The 23,581-nt window shown below is 35.2% G+C and overlaps 1 protein-coding gene across 5 annotated transcripts in view; it reads right to left on the minus strand.

The window, feature by feature from the left end:
* Positions 1 to 23,340, minus strand: part of Lin52 (lin-52 DREAM MuvB core complex component) — a 104,716-nt gene extending 81,376 nt beyond the window's left edge. Inside the window, exons 1-6 of one of the 5 annotated variants that reach the window (XM_046440883.2) lie at positions 23,283 to 23,338; positions 16,465 to 16,533; positions 14,138 to 14,175; positions 11,114 to 11,180; positions 9,026 to 9,109; positions 3,932 to 4,003 (exon numbers count right to left, since the gene is read on the minus strand). In XM_046440883.2, the coding sequence (XP_046296839.1) occupies positions 3,933 to 4,003; positions 9,026 to 9,109; positions 11,114 to 11,180; positions 14,138 to 14,175; positions 16,465 to 16,533; positions 23,283 to 23,313 (360 nt within the window). In that variant the 5' untranslated portion in view covers positions 23,314 to 23,338 and the 3' untranslated portion in view covers position 3,932. Of the gene's footprint in view, positions 1 to 3,931; positions 4,004 to 9,025; positions 9,110 to 11,113; positions 11,181 to 14,137; positions 14,176 to 16,464; positions 16,540 to 23,282 lie in introns of all 5 variants that reach the window. The other 4 variants (XM_046440885.2, XM_046440884.2, XM_058577788.1 and 1 more) reach the window with 4 other exon arrangements.
* Between the last annotated feature and the right edge of the window lie 241 nt (positions 23,341 to 23,581).

Genomic DNA, 23,581 nt, shown 5'->3' on the forward strand with positions numbered 1-23,581 from the left:
ATTAATCTAAGTTTATTTCATCAATTTTGGCTACTATTTCTATTTTAATTTAATATGGCACTATCTGATTCCTGTGATAAGAGAGACCAAGGATACAAAAAAAAAAAAAAAAAAAAACCCCAAGAAGATGACTGAGACAAGAGAACTGAACCTATTTTGATGGTCTTATATCAGAATGTGGAAGCCACTGAACTAAACCACATTTTTGGAATTTTTTTCCTACCAATCTCCTTCATCAAATACAAATGCTATTTCAGATAATAATGAGTATCAAAATTTTAAATCACTTGGGCTGGGGTTGTAGCTCAGTGGTAGAGCATTTGCCTAGCGCATGCGAGGCCCTAGGATCAATCTTCAGCACCACATAAGAATAAATAAACAAAATAAAAAGGTATTATGCCCAACTACAAATAAAAAATAAATTTAAAAATATATACATTGCTTCAGAAAGGAAATGAGTTTAATATAAGATTGAGCGATAAAAATGAAAATAAAAACTTAGAATTCAAGCAAGATGTCAACAAAGTTAAGCAGTAGTCTTATAAAAGCACACAAGAAAATTTTAAACTAAATCAGAAATCCAGTTCAAGAGTGATGGATATAGTAAAAGCCAAAAGTACAGTAAGACTCATGCTGCCATCTAGAGGTTGAAGGCTAGATAATTTTTTTTCCCTCAAATCAGTCAAGGTCTCATAATGGAAGTAAACAAATAACCCTCATGTCAGATCACAAAGAAGACTATCCAGGATGTGGGTCATAGTTATTTCCTCCCTCTCTCCTTGGATTAAAATTAAAATTCAACACAGCTAACTGCCCTTTACAAATGTAGGGGACAATTTCTAAATACAAATGGCTACTTTTTCAAAATCTCTAGAAGGTAGAGAAGTAAACTACAGGCTAGCTTGGAAGCACACATTTTTCCTTGGTACCATGACCAAAAAAGTCGTACCAAATGGTTTCTGATACAGACAACTTCATCAATGTATCAAGTTTAAATGGGCAAGTCTCCATCTTTTACACTAAATGTTGCTTTTAAAAACTATAGAAAGTGATTAAATTAAGCCAAACAGTTGCACCACTGAAACTACTAAATGAACATAAAGCATTACACTATAAATTACAAAAGTGGCTACTTGTTATCAAGGTAAGCTGATTCCTTAAAGCTTTTTTAGAAGGTAATGTATTCAGTGTGATCTTATTTACATTAAAAACTCCCACAGCTAATACCTTACTTAATGCCCTCTCCCTAAGATCAGAAAGAAGATAAGGATGTCCACTCTTTTTTGTTTATTTTGTTTTGTTTTTTGGGGGGCGGTGTCTATTTCCTTCATTACAGGTACTTTTATGAATCATCTTTTGGGGAGCGTGTGTGTGTGTGTGTGTGTGTGTGTGTGTGTGTGTGTGGTGCTGTGGACTGAACCCAGGGTCTTGTGCAAGCTAGGCAAGCACTCTACCAACTGAGCTATATCCCTAGCCTTGAATCATTCTTTTTTATTATTTGGCAGAGCTAGGTAGGGATCAAACCTAGGGCCTCATACATGCTAGGCAAGCACTCCACCACTGGGCAGCATCCCTAGAGGATCTCCACTCTTACACATCTATTCAACATTGTAGTGGAATTTCTAGCCAAGATAAGAAAATGAAATAAAAGATATCTAAATTAGAAATGAGGTAAAGCTATCTTTATTTGCAAATGAAGATTCTACACATAGAATATTATTAGTAATCTACTAAAACATTTTTAGAACTAATAAACAAGTTACTCAAAACTGCAAATATAAGATGAATATACAAAAATTAGTTGTACTCTTGGAGTAGCAGTGAGTAAACTAAAATGAAATTAAAAAAAACAATTCCATTTATAACAGTATCAAAAGAATAAAGTACTTAAACCAGGTATGGTGAGCATGCCTGTAATCCCAGTGACTTGGGAGGCTGAAGCAGGAGAATTGCAAGTTCAAAGCCAGCCTCAGCAACTTAGTGAGGCCCTAAGCAACTTAGTGAAACCCTGTCTCAAAATAAAAAGTAAAAAAGGGCTAGGGATGTGCTTAGTGGTAAATACCCCTGAGTTCAATACCTATTACAAAAGAGAAAGAGAAAAAGAATAAAGTATCTAAGAATAAATTTACCAAATAAGTATAAAACTTATACTTTGAAAACTATAAAATATTGTCAATAGCTTTAATTTCTTCATGAAATTAAAGAAGACCTAAATAAATGGAAAGATATGCAATATTTATATAGATTTAATATTATTAAGATGGCAGTACTACCCAAACTGATCTACATAGTCAATGTAATCCTTATCAAATCTCAGTAGCAAAATTGAAAAGCTAAAATTCCTATAGAAATTCAATAGCAAAAATAAAGAACAAAGTTGGAAGACTCATACACTACAAATTTCAAAATTTACAAAGCTACAGTGAGCAAGGCAGTGAGGTCATTGGTCTAAGAGTAGACATATTGACCAATGGGACAGAATTGACAGTTAATAAGTAAACACTCAAATATATGGTTAAAATATTTTTGATAAGGTTGCCAAAACAGTTCAATGGGAAAAGAATAGTTTTTTCAATGATGGTGCTGAGACAATTGGATATCCACATGCAAAAGAATGAATTTGGATTCCTATCTCACAACATATAAAAAATTGATTTAAAATGTATCAAAGATTGCCAGATAAGGTGGCTCATGCCTGTAATCTCAACTACTCGAGAGGCTGAGGCAGGAGGATCACAAGTTTGACCCCAGCCTGGCCAATGTAGCAAGACTGTCTCAAAATAAGAAATAGAAGGGACTGGGATGTAGCTCAGTGGCAGCATCACAATAAAACAAAACAAAAAGAATCCCCAAAGGATCAAGAATCTAAATATAAAAACTAAAACGATGAAATTCTTAAAAGAAAACAGGCATACATTTTCAAAACCTTGAGTTAGGCAGTGATGCTTTTAGGTGTGACACCAAATCATGAGCAACAAAAGAAAAAAACAGATAAATTGGATTTCATCAAAATTAAAAGTTTGCAATGGCTAGAGGTATAGCTCAGTAGTACAGCACCTTCCTAGTGGGTCCTAGGTTCAAACCCAGCACCAATAAAAATAAATAAATATTGAACCTTGTGCCTCAAAGAACACCATTAAGAAAATAAAAAGATAACACAGAAATAGAATAAAACACTTCTGCAAATTATATATCTGATAAGTGACCTGGTTCTGGAATATATAAAGAACTCTTACAATTTAATAATAAAAACAAATAATCCAATTTAAAAATGGGTAACGGTGCTCATTCTGGCAGCACATATACTAGGATGAACTCTAGTTACCAATGATATGATCTTATGCTTCCCCAATTTTTGCATTCTATCATAAAATATTTCCAAGTTAGCCAATAAGTAAGTAATCTGCCTGACTACTAAATGGTTCATCACTTTCAGAGACAGAGGGAGAAAAATCAGAAAACAGTAAAAACTACTAAGAGTTCATATTCACTAGGATTCACAATAATTCAATGGGTCTTAGGAATAATAGTAAATGTATTATTACAACTCAAAGGACTAAATCAGGACCATGGCCAGGTCATAATAGTGATGAAATAAGGTTCAAGTAGAAGGTAAAATCTAGTCATTATCATCATGCTTTATACTATATTTACACTGTGTAATCATCCACTATTATTAAGAGAAGAAACTCCTGACATTATAACATTTTTTAATGTTACTTTCACTAAAACACCAACAACCCAGAAAAAGAACAATTTCCAACTTCCACCTTTTCAGTTTTACATCAATGAACCTCATTAGAAAAATTCAGTCATTCCATCTAAAGTCATCAACAGTTAATCATTCATCCAACCAGAAAATACACTACACACTTCTTATACATTAGGTGCCCTTTGGGCTACAAAGGCAGTCCCGAAATATGACTCTTACCTTAAAAAGTTTCACTCAACCCAATGGATAAGACAAATAGCAAGACTCTCCAAGAAGAATGGTCAAAGTACCCTACAAATGAAACAAACTCCTCTAAGAGCAATTTGAGAGGCTAGGAAAAAGCTCACTTTTCAGAGCAGGGATAAAAAGGAAAGGCTCATGGAAGAGAGAGGGTTTCCTGAGAAAGGAGTAGCGCAAGTCACACTAACATATGAGTAGTGTTCCAGAAGGAGCATTCCAATGGGGGTAGGGTACAGTGTTTTGGTAGAGAATTAAGTCTAAAGGCTAGAGATTAGGCTAGGGTCAGAGTTTAGAGGATTTTGAATGTCATGCTAAGGAGTCTGAATTTATCTTACGGATCACTTAGTGACTCATGAGCAAAGGACAAAGAGAAGCAAATGGAACTTTAAAAAAATTCATCTGGTAGCAATAAACAGGATGAACTGGAATGGGATAGTTGCGAGGCAGGGAGACCAGTTAGAAGGTGACTGATACAGATCCAGTAAAAGAGGAAGGGCAATGAACTCAGGTGAAAGTAACAGAAATGGAATTCTTTATATGTCAAGAGGGAGTTCTGCTGTTTTTAAATTTCTGTATATTTCAAGGATATTTCATACAAAGTAAATGCCCAAATCAAGCCAAGGGGCCCAATCATCTGAGAATCTATTAAACATCTATAACAAAAGTTATCTCATTTTAGCCCCAAAAGATTATCTGAGGCATAATCATGTACTCAAATCCAAGGGTAAGGTTCATCTTCCAAAAGATACAATCTAGCTACTATCAGCTCTAGAAAGTTCACATTATTTCTATACTAACATTTAACAATGCTCTTGGGAAATGACAAACAATCATGTTTTGAGAACAAATATTTTTTGCATTTTTTTTCTTTCCCTCATCTTTATCAGAGCAGATATTTGCATGAAAACAGGACCACTGGTCCTCAGGGATTCATCAGTTCCTACTGCTTATTTTTCATCCATGTCATCCTCTCAATTAATGCAGGAAAGAGGATTGAGACATCGAAACACCAGATTAGGGTGTCAAGTAAAAGCCAACCCCTAGAGTAGATGAATAATCTGTAAGGACAAAAAAAAAAAAAAAAAAAAGGTCGTGTTTTTATGCAAATATACTATACACAATAAAACAAAGGGAGACTGTATCCAAGAATACACATCAATGTAATTATTTCCATTTCTAACTTTAAAAACTGTTCTCTTATGTCAGCTAATTCACTATAATCAAGGAAAATGGTAATCAGTTGCAAAGTACTGCTATAGAAGTCAAAATAAGGCTGTATTTTGAACTAGAAGATAATTTTGAAGACTCTTAGCTGTGCTCATGGGACTCATCTGGCAGAAACAAGCATATGTTGTGCAGTTTGGGTTCAGTACTGAAGTTGGCTGAGTCAGGTAACTTTAAACCCCTACTTTTAATGCCTTAAATTTTTAGAAATATAAAATATATTTCATTAATTAAAACAAAGAAAAACAAAAACACACCAAATTTATTTATTCTGTGGGAAGTCATTAAAATAGACTTTATTTAGAATAAGATATACTCCATGTTTGTATAAATATGTCAAAATATACTGTATAACTAAAAAGAACAAATAGACTTTATTGATGCTTAAGAAACTGACTCATTATCCTGAAAACTAACAAATAAAAAGAATCATTTATCCTGTTGTTCCAGTAGGAATAGATTGCAAGGTAATCAAACAGTCCTTTATAGGAAAATTTCAGACAGTAAGAAGGAATGACAGAATTATGATATTACACTATTATCATCTTTTTTTCCAAACATTTTTTTAATTGTAGGTGGACACAATACCTTTTACTTTATTTTAATGTGGTGCTGAGAATTGAACCCAGTTCCTCACGCATGCTAGGCAAGTGCTCTACCCTCTGAGCCACAACCCCAGCCCCTACCATTTTTAATTGTGGACCGAGACAGTAATCAAACTGTACTCATCTGGGTGTTAAGTTTGATGGAGAAATTTAAAGCTATTTTCAGCTTGTTTTATCAACTATTAATCTTAATAGCACACAAAATAAGACAAACAGACTCAATACATCTCTGATGAACAGACAGAATACCACCTATGAAACATTCTTGTCAAAATGTGTGCAAACTTCTATATCTAATTACCAGGAAATAAATACGGATGGATGAACATGGTAAGCTCAACCTCAGGGATGTAATCAACAAAATCCAGAATATGGAAAATTCTATAGAACAAATGTCCAGGTTTAATAAATGACAAGGGAAAATAAAAGAAAGGTGAAACAATGACAGACCAGAAGAGATTTAAAGACATACCTTTCAAATATCAAAGATCTTGACTCAAACCAACTAAATAGTCATTTATGACTCAATCAGGAAAAAATGAATCCTGATTGGTTACTTTATGGCATTACGAAACAAGTTGGGCCTGGTGGTGCAAACCTCTAGTCCTAGCAACACAGAAAGTTTAGGTGAAGGATTAATTGAGCCCATAAGTTCAGGAACAGCCTAGGCAACATACCAAGACCCCTTCTAGAAAACAAAAAAAAAAAATTTTTTAGGCATAATGAAGTGTGGTTACATTATTTAAAAAGTCCTTGTCTTTTGAAAACACCTGTGAAATTATTTGGTAGAAAACATTAACTGATACCAGGGACTTGTTTTAAAATAATTACAGGAGGTAATTATTTAATAAGCAAAACAAGATGAGCCATATATTGATTACTGAAGCTGGGTAATGGGTATGTAAGGTATTATTCTGTTCTCTCTACTTTGATATGTTTAAAATTTTCTATAATAAAAAGTGAAAAAAAAATTCTTCGTTATTTTCTCATTAGAAAAGCAGCAAAAGAAAAAGTAAACGGGGAAACATAGCAATTTCAGCTACACTAACTAGATAATACAGTTGACAAATAAGTTTGGTAATATAGCACCCTCTTGATATAATAAGCATAAAGTTTATTTTGTTAAAAGACATAGATAAAGCATTGATGATTAAGATGATTACAGCATTTATTATCCTAAGCTAGAAACAAACTCAAGGAATTCTATTAAATCTTGCATTCATGAATTTAAAAATCACAGATTTACCTTTTCATTATGAACCATGAGGGTCCATGACATAGCTAGTAATTAGTAATTTTGCCAAGACATAAAGCTTAATCATAAGAACTAAATCACAGGATAGACAGGGGGTAAGTTACCATTGAGTGAATCAAGCAAACCACATATTGGTCTCTATTCCTTGATTTATGAAGTGATTAAAAAATATCTTCTTGTAAAGGAAATCCAACTGTAGGTTGGGGATATAGCTCAGGGATACAGGGCTTGCCTAGAATATATGATGCCCAGGGATTGATCCCCAGCACACACACATACACAAAATGACAAGACAGCTGCTGAATACAGTAATGGAAACAAAGAAAAGATAAAGAGCTGGGCACAGTGGCACATTCCTAAAATCCCAATGACCCAGGAGCCTGAGACAGGAGGATCACAAGTTCAAGGCCAACTTCAGTGACTTAGTGAGACCCTGTCTCAAAAAAAAAAAAAAAAAAAGGCTAGGGATATAGCTCAGCTGGTAGAGTGCTTGTCTCGCATACACAAGACCCTGGATTCAATTCCCAGCACCACAAAAAATAAATGAATAAATAAAAATAAAAAAGGCTGGTGATGTAGCTAGTAGTGAAACACCCCTAGGTTAAATCCCCAGCACTAAACTTAAAAACAGAAAAAGAAAAGAAAAAAAAGGACAAACAGAACTAAGAAAATGATGACTTTTTGTCAAAAATTAGAAATTTTAAATGTTGAAGCAAAATGTTGAAGTTAACAAATCTACTACATGCTCTACATGCTCTAAAGAAACAAGAAAAATAGCTTGGAAAACTATTTTGGGGATTGCTCCAATTAATATAAAACTTGAATTTTTAAATTATTATTTTTATTTGTTCTACTTAGCTGTACATGACCACAGAATGAAAACTTGCAGTTTTGAAGGAAATTAAATATCATAATAGTATCCTCAAGATCAAAATCATGAATTTATGAAAGTCTCAGGAGGAAACCCTTGAAAACAAGGTCTAACCACTGTACTCATGTTGACTATCTTTTTTTTCAATTACAAAGCAAGAATTTTCATTCATTCCTTTTCCAGTTTCACAATAAGTATAGTATGAGAAGAGAGATAATGTATAAAGAAATAATCTTAAACTAAAGGAATGGAGACTAGACAGCCACAAATGAGAAATTTTAAAGCATTACTCATGGCAGCTAATACATTCTTGGTCTGTATGCATTTAAAAGCATATAAAAAAATTTCTAATTTTATATGCTTTTCTTTGGGAAACCAACCCTTTACTCCTATTCCCTGTGATTTAGGTCAAATGAACACCTCTTAGCTGTGTCTGCACACAGGCTAACATAGGCCTGGTCCATCAGAGTGTTCCACGCTATCTGGCCAAAGGACTGGTTCAAGGTTGGAGACATGAGGCAACAAAAAACAGCACAAGTCTGTCCCAGGAATTTTCAAACACTTCTTTCTTCTTTTGGGATCATGAAATTCAAAAACGTATGAACTGGACCTCCTTTTGGCCACCTTCCTCAGTGCTGAGAAAAAAGCTATCTGCAGCAGCAAAGAATAAAAGACTAACGTATCCATGAAGGTGAGTTTTGATATGCAACATAAAGCAAGAATTAGAGTGCATCCCAATGGTATCATTAAAGGTTATGGATTTAGATGACTCCAAAACTATCTCTACCCCCTGGACTTTTAATTTACATGAACTAACAAAGTCTTTCTTCAGTCTTCACATAAGCTAGTTCAAGTTGATGTTCTATAACTAAAAACTGAAGGATTTCAACAGGCTTTTACTGCAAAGAGAAAAATAATTTTTACCTAGTAAATCCCAGTTAATTATTCCAGCATACTCTATCATAAAAGGCATACTGTAGAGTAAGTACATTGACTTCTTACCTTCAGTCACTTATCTTTTCCCTAATAAAGGGACTATTACATTTTCCTGAAGTGTAACTTGAAATTCAGGAAATACACAACATGTAACCCCAAATAAATGTGATCTGTGTACTTACACTCATCCAGCCCCAGTTGATAGGCCAGGTTCTGTAGGCCTCGTACCTTCTCCATCAAATTAGCTGTGGTGAGACTTCCCAGTTCTAAAACAGAATCATTTATTTCAATACCATTTCTTTCCCCTGTTTTCTAGTAATAATTCATTTGGGTTGTGAATCCTGGCTATAAAAGTTTTACAGTACAACTTGGGCACAGCATGCACAAAGCCAGGGTTTAATCTCCCCCACCACCAAAAAAGAAAAAGAAAGAAGAGTTTTCAAGTTAATTCCTATTGAATAAGTAGAAAATGGGTTCATATTTCTTCTCCAATCTTTTACACATATATATACACACACACACACACACACACGAAACCAGTGAAATTTTCCACTATTGCAAAATGCCTTGAAATGATCTTTCCCATTTAATAAGAAAAGAGCAACAGTAACAAATTAAGTATTTTATCCTAAGGATCCTTTTATAATAAGCATTCATTTTGTCTAGTGTACAAAATGCATACATCATTAAAATACAGAACCTTATGATAGGACTGGGGTTGTGGCTGAGTGGTAGAACACTTGCCTAGCACATGTGAGGCGCTGAGTTCAATCCACAGCATCACATAAGAATAAATAAAGATATTATGTCCATCCACAACTAAAAATATTTTTTTAAAAAGCAAGCTAAATTATTTTAAAAAAAACTTATGATATGCCATAGCACCGAAAAAGCCCTGCAAAATGGACAGTCTCCATTTACAAGTCTCCAGATTTCAACTAACAATAAAATAGCAACAAAATACTATTTCCCATTTTCCAAACTTTTCCAAAGTTTAGAAAACATAGACTAGATATAAATCCAAACTTACCCTTCAAATCAAATTCCTATAAAAAATTTTTAAGTTTTCCAAGTAAAAAGACGTTAATACTAGAAATAAAAACCTACTTTCCCAGATTTTCATTTAAGTAGGACACAAATCCTTTTAGTTTTAAAACAGGTCAATTTTGCATGGAACATAATGAGATCTCTCACTAAAAATTTGAAGTTTCCTTAGGAAACGCATGTTAATGGGATATTAAATAAATGTCTGTTTGGAACATCAGAACAATGAACCTGAAATGCCCTTGAGACTTAATTTTTTCCCTGGCTAGAGGAGGGGAATCTGTATTTAAGCATGCAGAACAATGAATTACTTCTGAAATCAAATAAAGATATTTTTTCCTCTCATTTATCATGCTGCAGTCATTATCTATATCTGGCATAAGGAGACTTTCTTGATCTGTTCAGGCTGCTTAAATAGCTTAAGACTTCCAGATTTTTTACCATAATTTCAGTCTATTACTTCACAACCATCATGAATCTTATCACCAGAACGACAATAAAAATAAATAGTGGAAAATTAATGTTTTTAATTTAAATTTCTGTTCTGTGACTGAGTTCCAAATCATTCATCAAACGTAATATTCACTACTTCTAGAATTCTTTATGGAAGTAACTAAAAGGATAGGAAGAGAAAAAAACCAGCTCTTAACCCCTTAAGAAAGGTTGTCATTTAAGCATAGCAATGACAGCAATATATGCTATAAAATCCTAAATAAGGCACTGTGTTTTAGTGGAAAAAGCTTAGACTTAAAAGAACTCTTTCTAATAAATCTTGGTTAGTTAACCTCTGAACCATGGACATCATTATACCTAACAGAACTTTGATGACAATTAAGTAAGAAAATTTATTTGAGACCTTTTTTGTCAATTGGCATTATACAAAATAAACTTAATATTAAAATAATTAGCAACAGAAAAATTGTGACAATCTTGAATTGTCACAATTGTGACAAGGTTTTTTACACATGGAAAAAGTAGAGAAAGGAATTTCAGATGTGAAGAACTATGAGTAAGGATGGTTAAGTAGGCAGTCTGAAGCCAATAATACTTGAAAGAGAAAAGTAAAAGAAAAATTGGAGGTGGTTTGTGTCACATGTCTGTAGTCCTGACTACTCAGGAAGATAAGGTAGGGGGATCACTTGAGCTCAAAAGCTGAAGACCAGCCTAGGCAACAGAATAAGATCCCATTTCAAAAAATAAAGTTAGAAAACACCAGCACCACTTACCTTTCAACATGTCAATGTCATCCCGTTCTATTTCAGCCATCCATTTGGGTGGAGAGCTAGTAATAGGCTGTCAGAAAATAATATATGCATTCAGATACATACAAAGTGTGAAGAGACCCTACTCTTCCTTCCTATAAGAAACGTAGCTTAAGGGGCTGGGGTTGTGGCTCAGTGGTAGATCACTTGCCTAGCATGTGTGAGGCCCTGGGTTCGATTCTCAGCACCACATAAAAATAAATAAATGTCCATTGACAACTTAAAATATATATATATATATATATATATATATATATATATATATATATATATATATATATATAAAAGTAGCTTGTTACCCAGCCTTCAGGTTGTTTGAAAATACTTGCAAATTATAATTTCAAAAATCCAGTTTTTTCTAGGTTCAGATATGACTTACAAATAATCACCTTACAAAATAATACTGCTCATCTTTCATTTATTTATTTATTTTCTTAGTTGCAGATAGACACAATGCCTTTATTTATTTATTTTTTTATGTGGTGCTGAGAATTGAACCCAGTGCTTCACACATGCTAGGCAAGTGCTCTACCACTGGGCCATATCCGCAGCCCAATACTGCCATCTTTAAAGCTGAAATCAGAGAGATGTTGTTAAAAGAACTTGGTGAGACTACTATTATTATTTCATGCATAACAAGTTAGTATAGCATTGAAATTCCATTCTGATGGCAGAAAGAAGACTCAAGAATGTGAAAACCCTAAACTAACTGACAGAATAGAGAGAATGGTCATTACTTAAAATTTTACCTCAGATGTACTGATTTAGAATATCTGGAACTGGGGAAGGGTTCAGTGGAAAGAACAGAGCAAGGGAATCCACAAATAGACTTTCTAAAAAATATATTTTTAGTTGTAGATGGCATAATAACTTTATTTTATTTATTTTTGTATGTGGTGCTGAGGATCAAACCCAGTGCCTCACACATGCTAGGTAAGCACTCTACCACCGAGCCACAATCCCAGCCCCACAAATGGACTTTTTAAAAGCTCCATAGCTACAACTAATTCTGTCACATACAACAAACAATACTTCAGCCCTTGAATCTTCTCCCTTTTTAAAAATTAAAATTGAGTTGGTATTAACCATGTAACAAGCAAACACTTTGCATCATGTCATTTACACCCAAAACAACTCTATGAAGTAGGTATTAATATTTCCATTTTACAAATGAAAAAAAAAAATCAATGTAGATTTTAAATTACTTAGCCACACAGCTAGAGGAGTCAAGATTCAAAATTTACATAATCAGAGTCCAGAAACCATGATGAGTCCTCTAGGCTGCCTCCCCTAAGACACTCTACATCAAATTCACCATTTTTATCCCAAGTAGGGATGCTAACTAGGGTCCTAGGTAGAGGTAGAAAGAAAACTCAGCGTATGTATATGCACATTTCTAGGAAAAAGGTATAGATATTTAACCAGATTTTTAAAAAACACCACACTCCAAAATCATTATGTAAAACAAATAAATCATTCTTCACCAAACCTCACTCTTCAAATGAGTACACACACACACACACACACACACACACTAATATTTACAACTTAAAATATTTACTTATAACCAAATATAATTAACTAAACTGAAAACCAAGTATAGCTGAGATTAGAAGAAAATCAAATCATATACTACCTGCTCAATCTATTAGACAAAAGTTGATCCAATAGTAATGCCACCTTGCATTGTTGATTACATCCTAGACACTAGGCAGTGTTTTACATGCATTATGAAATTCTATACAGTAATTTAAGGTGAAAAACTAAAGTTCAAAAATGTTAGAAACTTGCTCAGATCACAAAAAGTTTAATAGCAGAGTCACTCTAATTACAGGTGTGCCTGACTCAAAAGCTCCATACGACTGCATTCTCCGGCCTAGGCCTTACAAGATGCTGAGGAAGCAGAGGCAAATACTCATACCCAACTCTTAAACAAAGAGGCTACAAAGTCTAGATTCCCTTGGAATAAAACTCAAAGAATCTGAAAGCCTCAGGTCAAGAGGAGGATATTTAACTCAGCACCTTGCACTCTAAATAATGAGAAAAGAATGCAAAAAATATAGTAAGAGACAATGGGAGTTATGTCACAACCCCCAACAATATGGTTTGAAAGAAAGAGCTTGGGCTTTGGAATTAGATCTGAATTCAAATCCTGGTCTACCACTGCCTAGGAGTTGAGCAAGTAACTTAGCGGTCAAGTTTCACTGCTAGTCGGTGCTTGAAACAGTGGACTCAAATCCTATTTAGTGTTAAGAATATAGAGGCCATAACAAGTTCAAAAACCTGATTCTTCCATTTAGAGTCTATAACCTTGGGTAACTTATATACCCACAACCAGTCTTGCAGATATCCTTGTCTGAGATGATTAATTATAGTACTATCTCACCTGGTTTTGTAAAGATTAAATAACATATGTAAAGTACTTAGAACAGTGCCTGGCACATGGTAAGCACCATGATGCTATCATTAGCATCATATTTTCCTGGTTGTGGGAATATATAAGAGAATATATTTAGAGCTTCAAGCACAATATCTGCTGCTGTGGAATTGGAAAGTCTGTGGCTCTTATGAATGCCTTCTCTCAGGTTTCTAAGGAAACATGGAGAAATTAGAAAATTCTCTAAGGAGAAATAAATTTACACCATAATGCACTGGATAATTAAAAGAGAAAGCTTCAAAATTATAGTTTGAACAAAAAGAATACCACCAATACATTAAATATTTCAACTGCCTTACCTTAAAAGCTCTCAAACTGAGAAAAGAGGTTAAGAAACAAAGGAAAAAATGTCAAAATAGAGCAACTGAACAGAGAAATGCATTATCAACCATTAACATGATGACAATATAAACAGATTTATAGGACTGCAGTTAGAAAATAATTTGAAGGCTATCACATGGCTCATGAAAATAAAGAAATGAGAGATTAGAGCTTTCACCCAGGAGCAAAACTTTAGATAAACTTCATTAGGAAAGTAAGATAATACTTACACTTTTGAAGGAAGCTGCAAATTCAGCAACACCTGGTACTGAAAAGAAAAAAAAAAAATTATTCATTCAACAATCTTTGAGTGCTCAGGCATAAAGGATTCAAATAATTAAGAAAATAGCCTTGCCATCAAGGACCTTACAGTCTGAAAAAGAACAATGTAAAACAATAACTCTAAAATTATTTAAGTGCACCAAGAAAGATGCCAGGTGCCATGGGAAGGCAAAAAAGGAAAAAAAAAAAAAAAAAGGAAGGAAGGAAATCTAAACCAGACTAAGGAGGCAGGAAAAACTTCTGGGAAAAAATAATGCCTCAACTAATAATAATAATAATAATGCTTTAAAGGACCAGGAACTAGTTGCAAGGATGGTGAGATACAGTATCTCTTACCAAAAAGTTTAAACTTCCTTTTTAGTTATGCTGTTTTTTTAAATTCAATTACTCATTTAAGTGTATCACAGGAAGAATCAGATTAAAAAATAGAAAAACAAGGGCTCCTTTGGAAGATTTACACTTGCTAGCAGTGCTTGCATCACATTCTGGTAAAGGCGTGGTTATGTGGCCTTTGGGTTAGGATGAATGATGCTCCCAGTAGAAGCAGGGGGACTGAGCCAGAGCCGTGGCCAGTACATGGGAGCAGTTAGACTGACCATTGTTGCAGCAGGTCATTATGTTTTACAAGCCATGAGGCATAAGGAGCCTCAAATAAAACAAATACCTAAAAAAAGACTACCAAAAACTGCCATCAGTGGTGACTATTACAGAGGTAGGTTTGAACCCCAAATGAGAAGAGGAAGCAGCATTAATACTTGGTTTAAGCCCTACTACTTCTATAGGAAAAACAAGATGCTCATCAATAAAGTATGCTCTTAAATTACCCACAGAAGGATTTCCTTAGATAAGAGCCTAAATCAATGAAGTTAAAGATTGATTAGAAGGTCAAGCTAAAAAATGAAGCAAATGTATGATGAATTATTAGTTAAAAAAAAAGAAAGAACAGATAGTTAAAAGGGAAATGATGTTCAAACTCATTAATAAAGAAACACAAACTTAAAATAATAGAGGTTGGTAACAGCAAAAATTGGCTGGTACGTGAGAAAATGGGCACTCTCTTCCACAGTCATCCTCTTCCATGTACACAAACACATGTGCAAAGATACTCATTAATAAAGGTTGCTATTGTTGTTTGCAGTACTGAGGGTTGAACTCAGGTGTGCTCTACCATTGAACTACATCCCCAGCCCTTTTTTATATTTTTTATTTTGAAACATGTTCTAGCTGAGTTGCCAATGTTGGCCTTGAACCTGTGATCCTCCAGTATCAGTTTCCTTAGTTACTCAAATTACAGGTATGCACCACTATGCCCAGCTCTCATCAATAAAATATGCAAAATAAAACACTGAATGTAGCTTATGTCGCCAAATAGGATATGAATACACAAACTATGATGTATTCATGTAATAAAATATATTTAAAGGAATGAAATTGACCTACACATATAATAAGGTAAGATCTACTAATTAGTTACTAGGTTTAATAAATTAAGCTGAAGATCATATTCACAGGGATCCATCATCATAAAAAACAAAATAATCCACCTATTTTCTTTTTTCTTTAATTTTTTTTTTGACGTTTATTTTATTTATTTGTATATGGTGCTGGGGATCAAACCTACTGCCTCATGCTAGGCAAGCACTCTACCACTGAGCCACAACCCTGGCCTCCATCTATATTCTTAAAAAATATATTTATTTAGGATTGGATATATAGCTCAGTAGTAAAGCACCTGTCTAGCATGTGTGAAGCCCTAGGTTCAATCCCTAGACCACACACACACACACACACACACACACAAAGTGGAAAAAAGTGTATATATGTGTGTATAATACACACACATAAAATATATATTACACTACATATATTTTATATATTTACATTGTATATATATATTTGTACATATACATATATATTTACTTATGTGTATAATACAGACAAAACCAATTTGTAATAAATTAATTATAGTTAACTTTAAAAAAGAGATTAAAGAAGGTAAGGAAATGTTTTATATATCTCAATATTATCTATATTTATTACAGATATAGTTTTTAAAAATAATTATTATTTCAAGGATCCTTACTTTCTGTCATACAATGTTCTGGAAAAAATACACAAAACAGCTATTATCATTGGACATCAATCTCTTCACTTTGAAGTGAAAAAAAAAAAAAAACTTTAATCCATTACAATTACTTGATAACTCTTCAAAAATTTCCCACGGGAATACTGGTTCTCATGCATCTATAGTGATAAGAAGAAAGTAAAAACTTACATTGTTCTGGCCAAAGATCTGGTGAGGCACGGTCAAGTTTTTCAAAACTTAGCAAAGATGCTTCCAAATCTGTCCCTAGGACAAAATACCCAGATTAGACATAAAGACAGGAAACACATTAATTTCTACTTTATTACATTTCAGTCTCAACGTAAACTGAAATACTCAACTGGAAGTCTAGAGATTTGAGTTCTATAACTACTAATGATCGTTATGTAAAACAAATAAACCATTCTTCATCAAATCTCACTCTTCAAATGAGTAAAACAGGAGTGATTTGTTTTTTTCTTTTGAGTACCTGGGATTGAACTCAGGGGCACTCAGCCACTGAGCCACATCTTAGCCCTATTTGTATTTTATTTAGAGACAGGATTTCACTAAGTTGCTTGGCGTCTCACTTTTGCTGAGGTTGGCTTTGAACTTGAGATCCTCTTGCCTCAACCTCCTGAGCTGCTGGGATTATAGGCTTGTGCTACTGTGCCTGGCTAGGAGTGATATGTTAGATGAGTGTTAAGAAAAATGAGTATTAGCTGGGTTCGGTGGCACACACTTGTAATACCAGTGATTTGTGAGGCTAAGGCAAGAGGATCTCAAGTTCAAGGCCAGCCTCAGCAATTTAGCAGGACCCTGCCTAATTTTTTTTTTTTTTTTAAATAAAGGACTAGGTATGTTACAACCAATTGAGTATCCTTTACTCCCATGAAAGATAAACTCCTCTGCTAGAACTCTGTATTCCATCTTCTCTTGCTTTGTCAAGAACAACACCTTCAATATCTTCCTCTTCATTTTCTATTTTCTCTAGACTCATACTCAACAGCAAGCAAGTCTGCTCTAGAATTTCCCTTCTGTTATTTTTTTGTTTGCAGTACTGGGGATTGAACACAGGGGCAGCACAAACCTATATCCCTAGCCTTTTTATATTTTGTTTTGAGACAGGGTCTTTCTTCCTAAAGTTGTGACTGACCTCAAAGTTATGATCCTCTTGCCTCAGCATCCCAAACTGCTGTATTATAGGCATGTGCCACTATACCTGGTGTAGAATTTCTTTCTTTCCTTTTTTTGGTATTGGGGATTGAACTCAGGGGGCACTTAACTATCACTCTTTTTATTTTGAGACAGGGTCTCACTAAATTACTGAGGCTGGTTTCACATTTGCAGTCCTTCTGCCTTTTTCCTGAGTAGCTGGGATTATAAGCATGCACAACCATGCCTGACTCTACACAATTTCCTTACTTTAAAAAAACAAAAACAGAAACCAGCCAGGAATTGTAGCACTCACCTGTAATCCGAGCTACTCAAGAAGCTGGGCAGGATGATCACAAGTTTGAATCCAGCCTGAGCAATTTAGCAAGATCGTCTCTTAAATTTTTAAAAGTTAAAACAATTAAAAAAAAGGCTGAAAATAAAGGTACTGTATTTATCTACTATAAACAAAGATATTAATAAAAAAAGAAAAAAGGTGAATTCTAGCTACTGCACTTGCCTAACATGTGTGAGGGCCCTGGGTTCAATTCCTAATACTAATGGGAGATTTAAAAAAAAAAAAAAAAAACTCCCTTGACCCCATAAACTCCTCCATATCCTTCACTACTAAAGCTCTAGAGTTGTCTATCCTGTTGTCTTTCTTTTAATTCTTCACCTCACATTCTCTCCTTAACCTATGACAAGCAGGCTTCTGTCCCTACACATATGGATAGAACATACATACTGCTGTTGTAAAGGACATCTGTGACCTATGTTGTTAAATCCAATGGTCATTTCTCTTTTCTCTCTTCTGTGATCTGATTACTCCATATCTTTTCTTTTTTTAATATTTATTTTTCAGTTTTCAGTGGACACAACATCTTTATTTTACTTTTATGTGGTGCTGAGGATCGAACCCAGGGCCCCGTGCATGCCAGGTGAGCACACTACCCCTTGAGCCACATCCCCAGCACCTTGATTACTCCACTTCTATCAACCATGCTGGTTTTTCTCCTAGTCCTTGACTCCTTGCTTTCTCAGCTCCTACCTCACCTAGTTCCACAACTCTTACCACATCTATAGACCAATGACTCCATATTCACATTACCACCTTTCTCCTGAGCTTCAGTTATATGTTCAAATGGCTACTTGACAACTCTCTCCATTTATTTACATGTGTGAAAACTTCTTAAACTTAGTAATGTTCAAAATCATAATTTCCCAATCCTTGCCAACTCAAGAAACTGCAATATCCTAAACCCAAATTCTCTAACCAAAAGCCCAGATTAATCTTTCATGCCTCCTTTTCCGGAACTGTTCTAATCCATCAGTAAATTCAAGTTTCTTCTCCAGAATACACCACAAAATCGAATGTATTCAAGAAGCCATCACTTCTCTCCTGCACTACTTCAAAAACCTCTAAATAGACATCCCTGCTCCTGTTCTTACTCCTTCCCTTTCACCCTCAGACCTGTTCTCCACAAAATAGCCAGATACTACTTTTCAAAAATGTCAATCATGCTGGGCATGGTAGCACATGCCTGTAATTCCAACTACATGGGAGGCTAAGGCAAAAGAATGCCAAGTTCAAGGCCAGTCTGGGCACCTTAACCAGATCTTGCCTCAAAATAAAAAGTAAAAAAATGTAGCTCAGGGGTAGAACGGCCCAAGTACCCATCCTCCAGACACAGACACACACACACACACAGACATACACATACACACACGATTATTAATTTTATTAAATCACAACCCTTAAGTACATGTCTTTTCAATACTGGGAGTGACCACACATGAGTACTCAGAGAACACTTCAGTAAACTGAGTATGATGATTGTCTTAGTTGGTCCACTGTGTAAAAATGGAAGATCATGTTTATTTTAGAGAAAGTGGTAGAGTGTTCCCAGGTTCAGTCCCCATTCCCATCCTCCTCTGAAAAAAAGTCAATCGGTTAATGTCATTCTCCAACTTAAAAGTTCTTTTTTCTAGCTAAATCTCCAAGTACATATCTACCATGTCCTATAAAATTCTACCTGATTTAGCCTCTCATTCATTCTTTGACCCTACTTCCCCTCTATTTTCCCCTACACACAACAGGTACTTTAAAATTTGTTGAGTATTAATGTGTGCTTAGCATGCTAGTTAAATTAGTTCATTTAATGCTATAAACCAGGGGTACTTAACATTTTCTGGATAAGCAACATCTTTAGAAATTTGGGGAAAAAAACTACACACTCTCACCCTAGAAATGAATATGTGCATAAAACTTTGCACAAAATGTTCTTTTCTCTACACCAAATCTGTTTTACCAGATATTCCAAGGGAATTTCCAAAAGCGATGTAATTGGTAAAGAACTCAAGCCTAACACACTGGCTTATTTAAAGCATCCAAAAATTTGGTCAGAAGAAAAGCTACAAAATACATAAAATGTCAATTTTCAAATTCTCAAGAAATATCTCAATGGGAAACTCAATATTAACAAAAATAAACCTATTGGAGGGAGAGAATCCAATACCCAACAAAGGTTGTAATACTGCATTCTGGGACATAACTCTGCTGAGTCTTATGCTCATAAATTAATTAGACGGCTTTACTTGCATTTCAATTTTCTTCCCTTTTAAGAAACTCCAGTAAGGGATGGGGTTGTAGCTCAGTGGTAGAGTGCTTGTCTTGCACATGTGAGGCACTGGGTTCGATCCGCAGCACCACATAAAAATAAATAAATAAACAAAAATAAAGATATTAAAAAAAAAAAAAGAAACTCCAGTAAATTTAGCATGAGAAAGACAAAAGATGCAGAAAGGTAAATTGAAGATTAAAGTGAACTACTTTACACAAACCTGTGCAGCAATAAAAATGTGCCAACCTACAGATTATATAAAACAGAACATATGCATAATTCCTTGCACTATTTAATTGTAAATAGTAGAATGCATGCAGTCTAAACTTTTATTATTACTTCCCTGTCTTCCATATATCTACAACCCCCCCCAAAAAAAATCCACATCCTTGTTAACCAAAAAATAAAAAGACAAAAGAGTAGATGACCTAAACTTACTTTCAAATCAACATTATTTTAATTAGATTTTAAAGACAGAGACAGGATACTAAAGATAAAAGTGAAAGAGCAAAAGCAGTGGAATAATTCAGGATGATTTGGGTACTGTGGATTTAACCCAGAGGCGTTTAACCACTGAACTACATTCCCAGCCCTTTTTTGCTAAGTTGCTGAGGCTGGCCTGGAACTTGCCATTCTTCTACCTCAGCCACCCCAATCTATGGTATTACAGTCCTGTGCCAGAGCGCTCAGCTGAAATACTTATTTAGAAGCTGCATTTAAATTCAGAATGCTTAATTTGATTTTGTCAAAGTAAAAAAAAAAAAAAAAAGATTGGATAGAAAAAAGGTGTAAGTGTCAGAGAGGAGAATAAAAACTTTAAAATTCAAGATGGCAACAAGAGGCAGTGGAGCACAATTGTAAATCCAGCAACTCTGGGGCTGAGGCAGGAGGATCGAAAGTTCAAGGCCAGTATCAGCAACTTAGTGAGACACTATCTCAAAAATACTTTTTTTTTTTTTTTAAAGGGCTGCAGATGTTGCTCAGCAGTAGAGCACCCCTGGGTTTAATCACCATTACAGGGAAAAAAGAAAAAAAAAGTTTGCAAAAAAGAGACCATGGAGATGATTAGATAACAAAAGGGAAAAAATATTATTCCCAATACTCTTCTTAGCTAAGGAAAAGAAATTGCGAGAAGGCAGGGAAAAAAATCAAAGACAAAGAACACAGCTCCAAAAATCTCCAAAACTTGAAAAAAATATATATATAAAAAAACTTAATAATAAATTTAAAATTTCAATAGCAATTACTTCTGTATCTACAACTTGGCTGACTTCTTTTGTGTGGTGAAATTTAAATAACATAAATTCACCATTTTATTCTTTAAGTGTATAATCAATGGCATTAAGTACATTAACATTATCCAATCATCACCATTATCTATCATCAAAATTTTCTCATCTTCTCAAATAAGGTATTAAATAACTCCCCATTTCCTTAGCTGACTTCTTAAATGCCTTTTTTTCCTCCCTCTTCTGGAAAGAGAAGTATCTAAAAGGCAGAACAATCTCTTTTAATTCTGAACATCCACAATCTTTTTTAATATTTATTTTTTAGTTGTAGTTGAACACAACACCTTTATTTCACTTATTTTATTTTATTTTTTTTTAATGTGGTGCTGAGGCTGGAACCCAGGGTCTCCCACGTGCGAGGCAAGAGCTCTACTGAGCCACAACCCCAGCCCCCATCCACAATTTTTATACAGTATGTTCCCATGCTCAAAAAATTTCAGACTCTGGAACTGGGGTTGTGGCTGAGTGTTAGGGTGCTTGTCTAGCACCACATATAAATAAATGAATAAAATAAAGGTCCATCAATATCTAAATAATTTTTTTTTAAGTTACATTGTTTTTTAAAAAAAAAAAAAAAAAAAACTTCAGGGCTGGGGATGTGGCTCAAGCGGTAACACGCTCACCTGGCAAGCGCGGGGCGCTAGGTTCGATCCTCAGCACCACATAAAATAAAATAAAGACGTTGTATCCACTGAAAACTGAAAAATAAATATTAAACAAAATTCTCTCTCTCTCTCTCTTAAAAAAAAAAAAACTTCAGACTCAGTTGAACATTATTTCTAGATATACCTAATCTTTCTTTTAATATATATTAATTGAAGGATAACTGCTTGCCAAGCACTATGCTAAACCCGGGGATCCAAAGACAGAATTTATGACCAGGCGTAAAAGGGTCAAAGTTAACAGAACAACTATGCTGACAATGAAGAGATTAAGATAGTGAATAATGGTGGAGAGGGACAACTTCAAAAAATGTCTGGGAAAGGCCTTTTCGGGAGGTGACATCTAAAATGAGACTTGGAATTGAAAAATATATTGATATTTGATTCATCCTTCCATCTCCTAAAGCACCCAGCATTTGCTTTTCATTTAGCAGGTACCCGATAATAGCTCTCCTTAATTCGCAAGATTCCTTCCAAACACAAAATGTTTGAGGACGGAAAACCACCTGTCAATGAAATCGGTGTGGGGCTGGGAACTACAGATGGAAAAATTGAGTTCAAAATTAGTACAAGACCCTAAACTCTCTAAAGCAGAGTGCACCGAAACCACCTAACTGCTACCTTGAAATGACTTGCATTTCAGTTAACATATAGTAGAAATTGTTCACTCACTCAGCCTAAAGAAACGACACATAAAGCAGACACAAGAGTGGTTAAGGCTATTCAAGACTACATTAGAATGCTCAATTCTCGTTTCTCCAAAGGCGAGAAAACGAGAAGGTCCCCCGTTCTCTTCTGCCAGAGCAACCGAAAAAGCAGGAAAGAATCATGTTTCTCCTGTGGTTCAGTCCCGGGAAGAGGTCAGCCACCAACCCCGGCTAGGGCTCCATCCCTGCTCGATTAGAATAGAAGAGACACTTCAATGGGGCGCCGCGAGGAGAAAACTACAGCAAAGCACTTCCTTTCCCCCAATTGTATCCTCTCTTCGACTTCAGTCTCACTCCAATAGGATTAAGGGAGGGCCAGGGCGATCCCGGTCCTTTTGCCCAAAACCGGTCCCTAGCTGATGCCTTACTCCACCCGCCAGGATATATGCAGACGCTGCGAAGAACCGGCGAGCTGGAGACAGGGACGTATCCCAGGAAAATGAAGTGAAAGACACGAAAGGATCCCAATAAAAAATTGTAAGTGCGAGGGGAAGGTGGATAGTGGAAGTTCCCACAGAAGCAAAGAAAGAGGTTGCAGGCCAAGAATCTCCAAGCCGGCTCCAAGCCGGCTCTTACCGTCTGTGGGAGACGCCATCTTCCGACCCATGTCACGTGACGTGGCCAACCGTCGGCGGGAAAGCGAGGATTCATAAGCCACGCCCCCAAAGAGACACCCAATCCCCAACTTGTAGCCTAATCTCATTAACCCCCCATAGGGCAATATTTGCCTATCCCCGCCCTCCCGGTCATAGTCACGCCCCTCGTGGTAGTGTTAAAGTGACTGCAAAATTCTTGGAGGGTCTATTTACTTTCCTTAGTGAGGGGGTGGGACCTGGATCATGCCCGTAGCCAATGGTGACTCCCGATTAGGGGGC

Source organism: Marmota monax, unplaced genomic scaffold (genome assembly GCF_021218885.2).
Source record: "Marmota monax isolate L192 unplaced genomic scaffold, Marmota_monax_Labrador192_F-V1.1 WCK01_AAM20220418_F8-fsc00017, whole genome shotgun sequence".
Taxonomy (NCBI): domain Eukaryota; kingdom Metazoa; phylum Chordata; class Mammalia; order Rodentia; family Sciuridae; genus Marmota; species Marmota monax.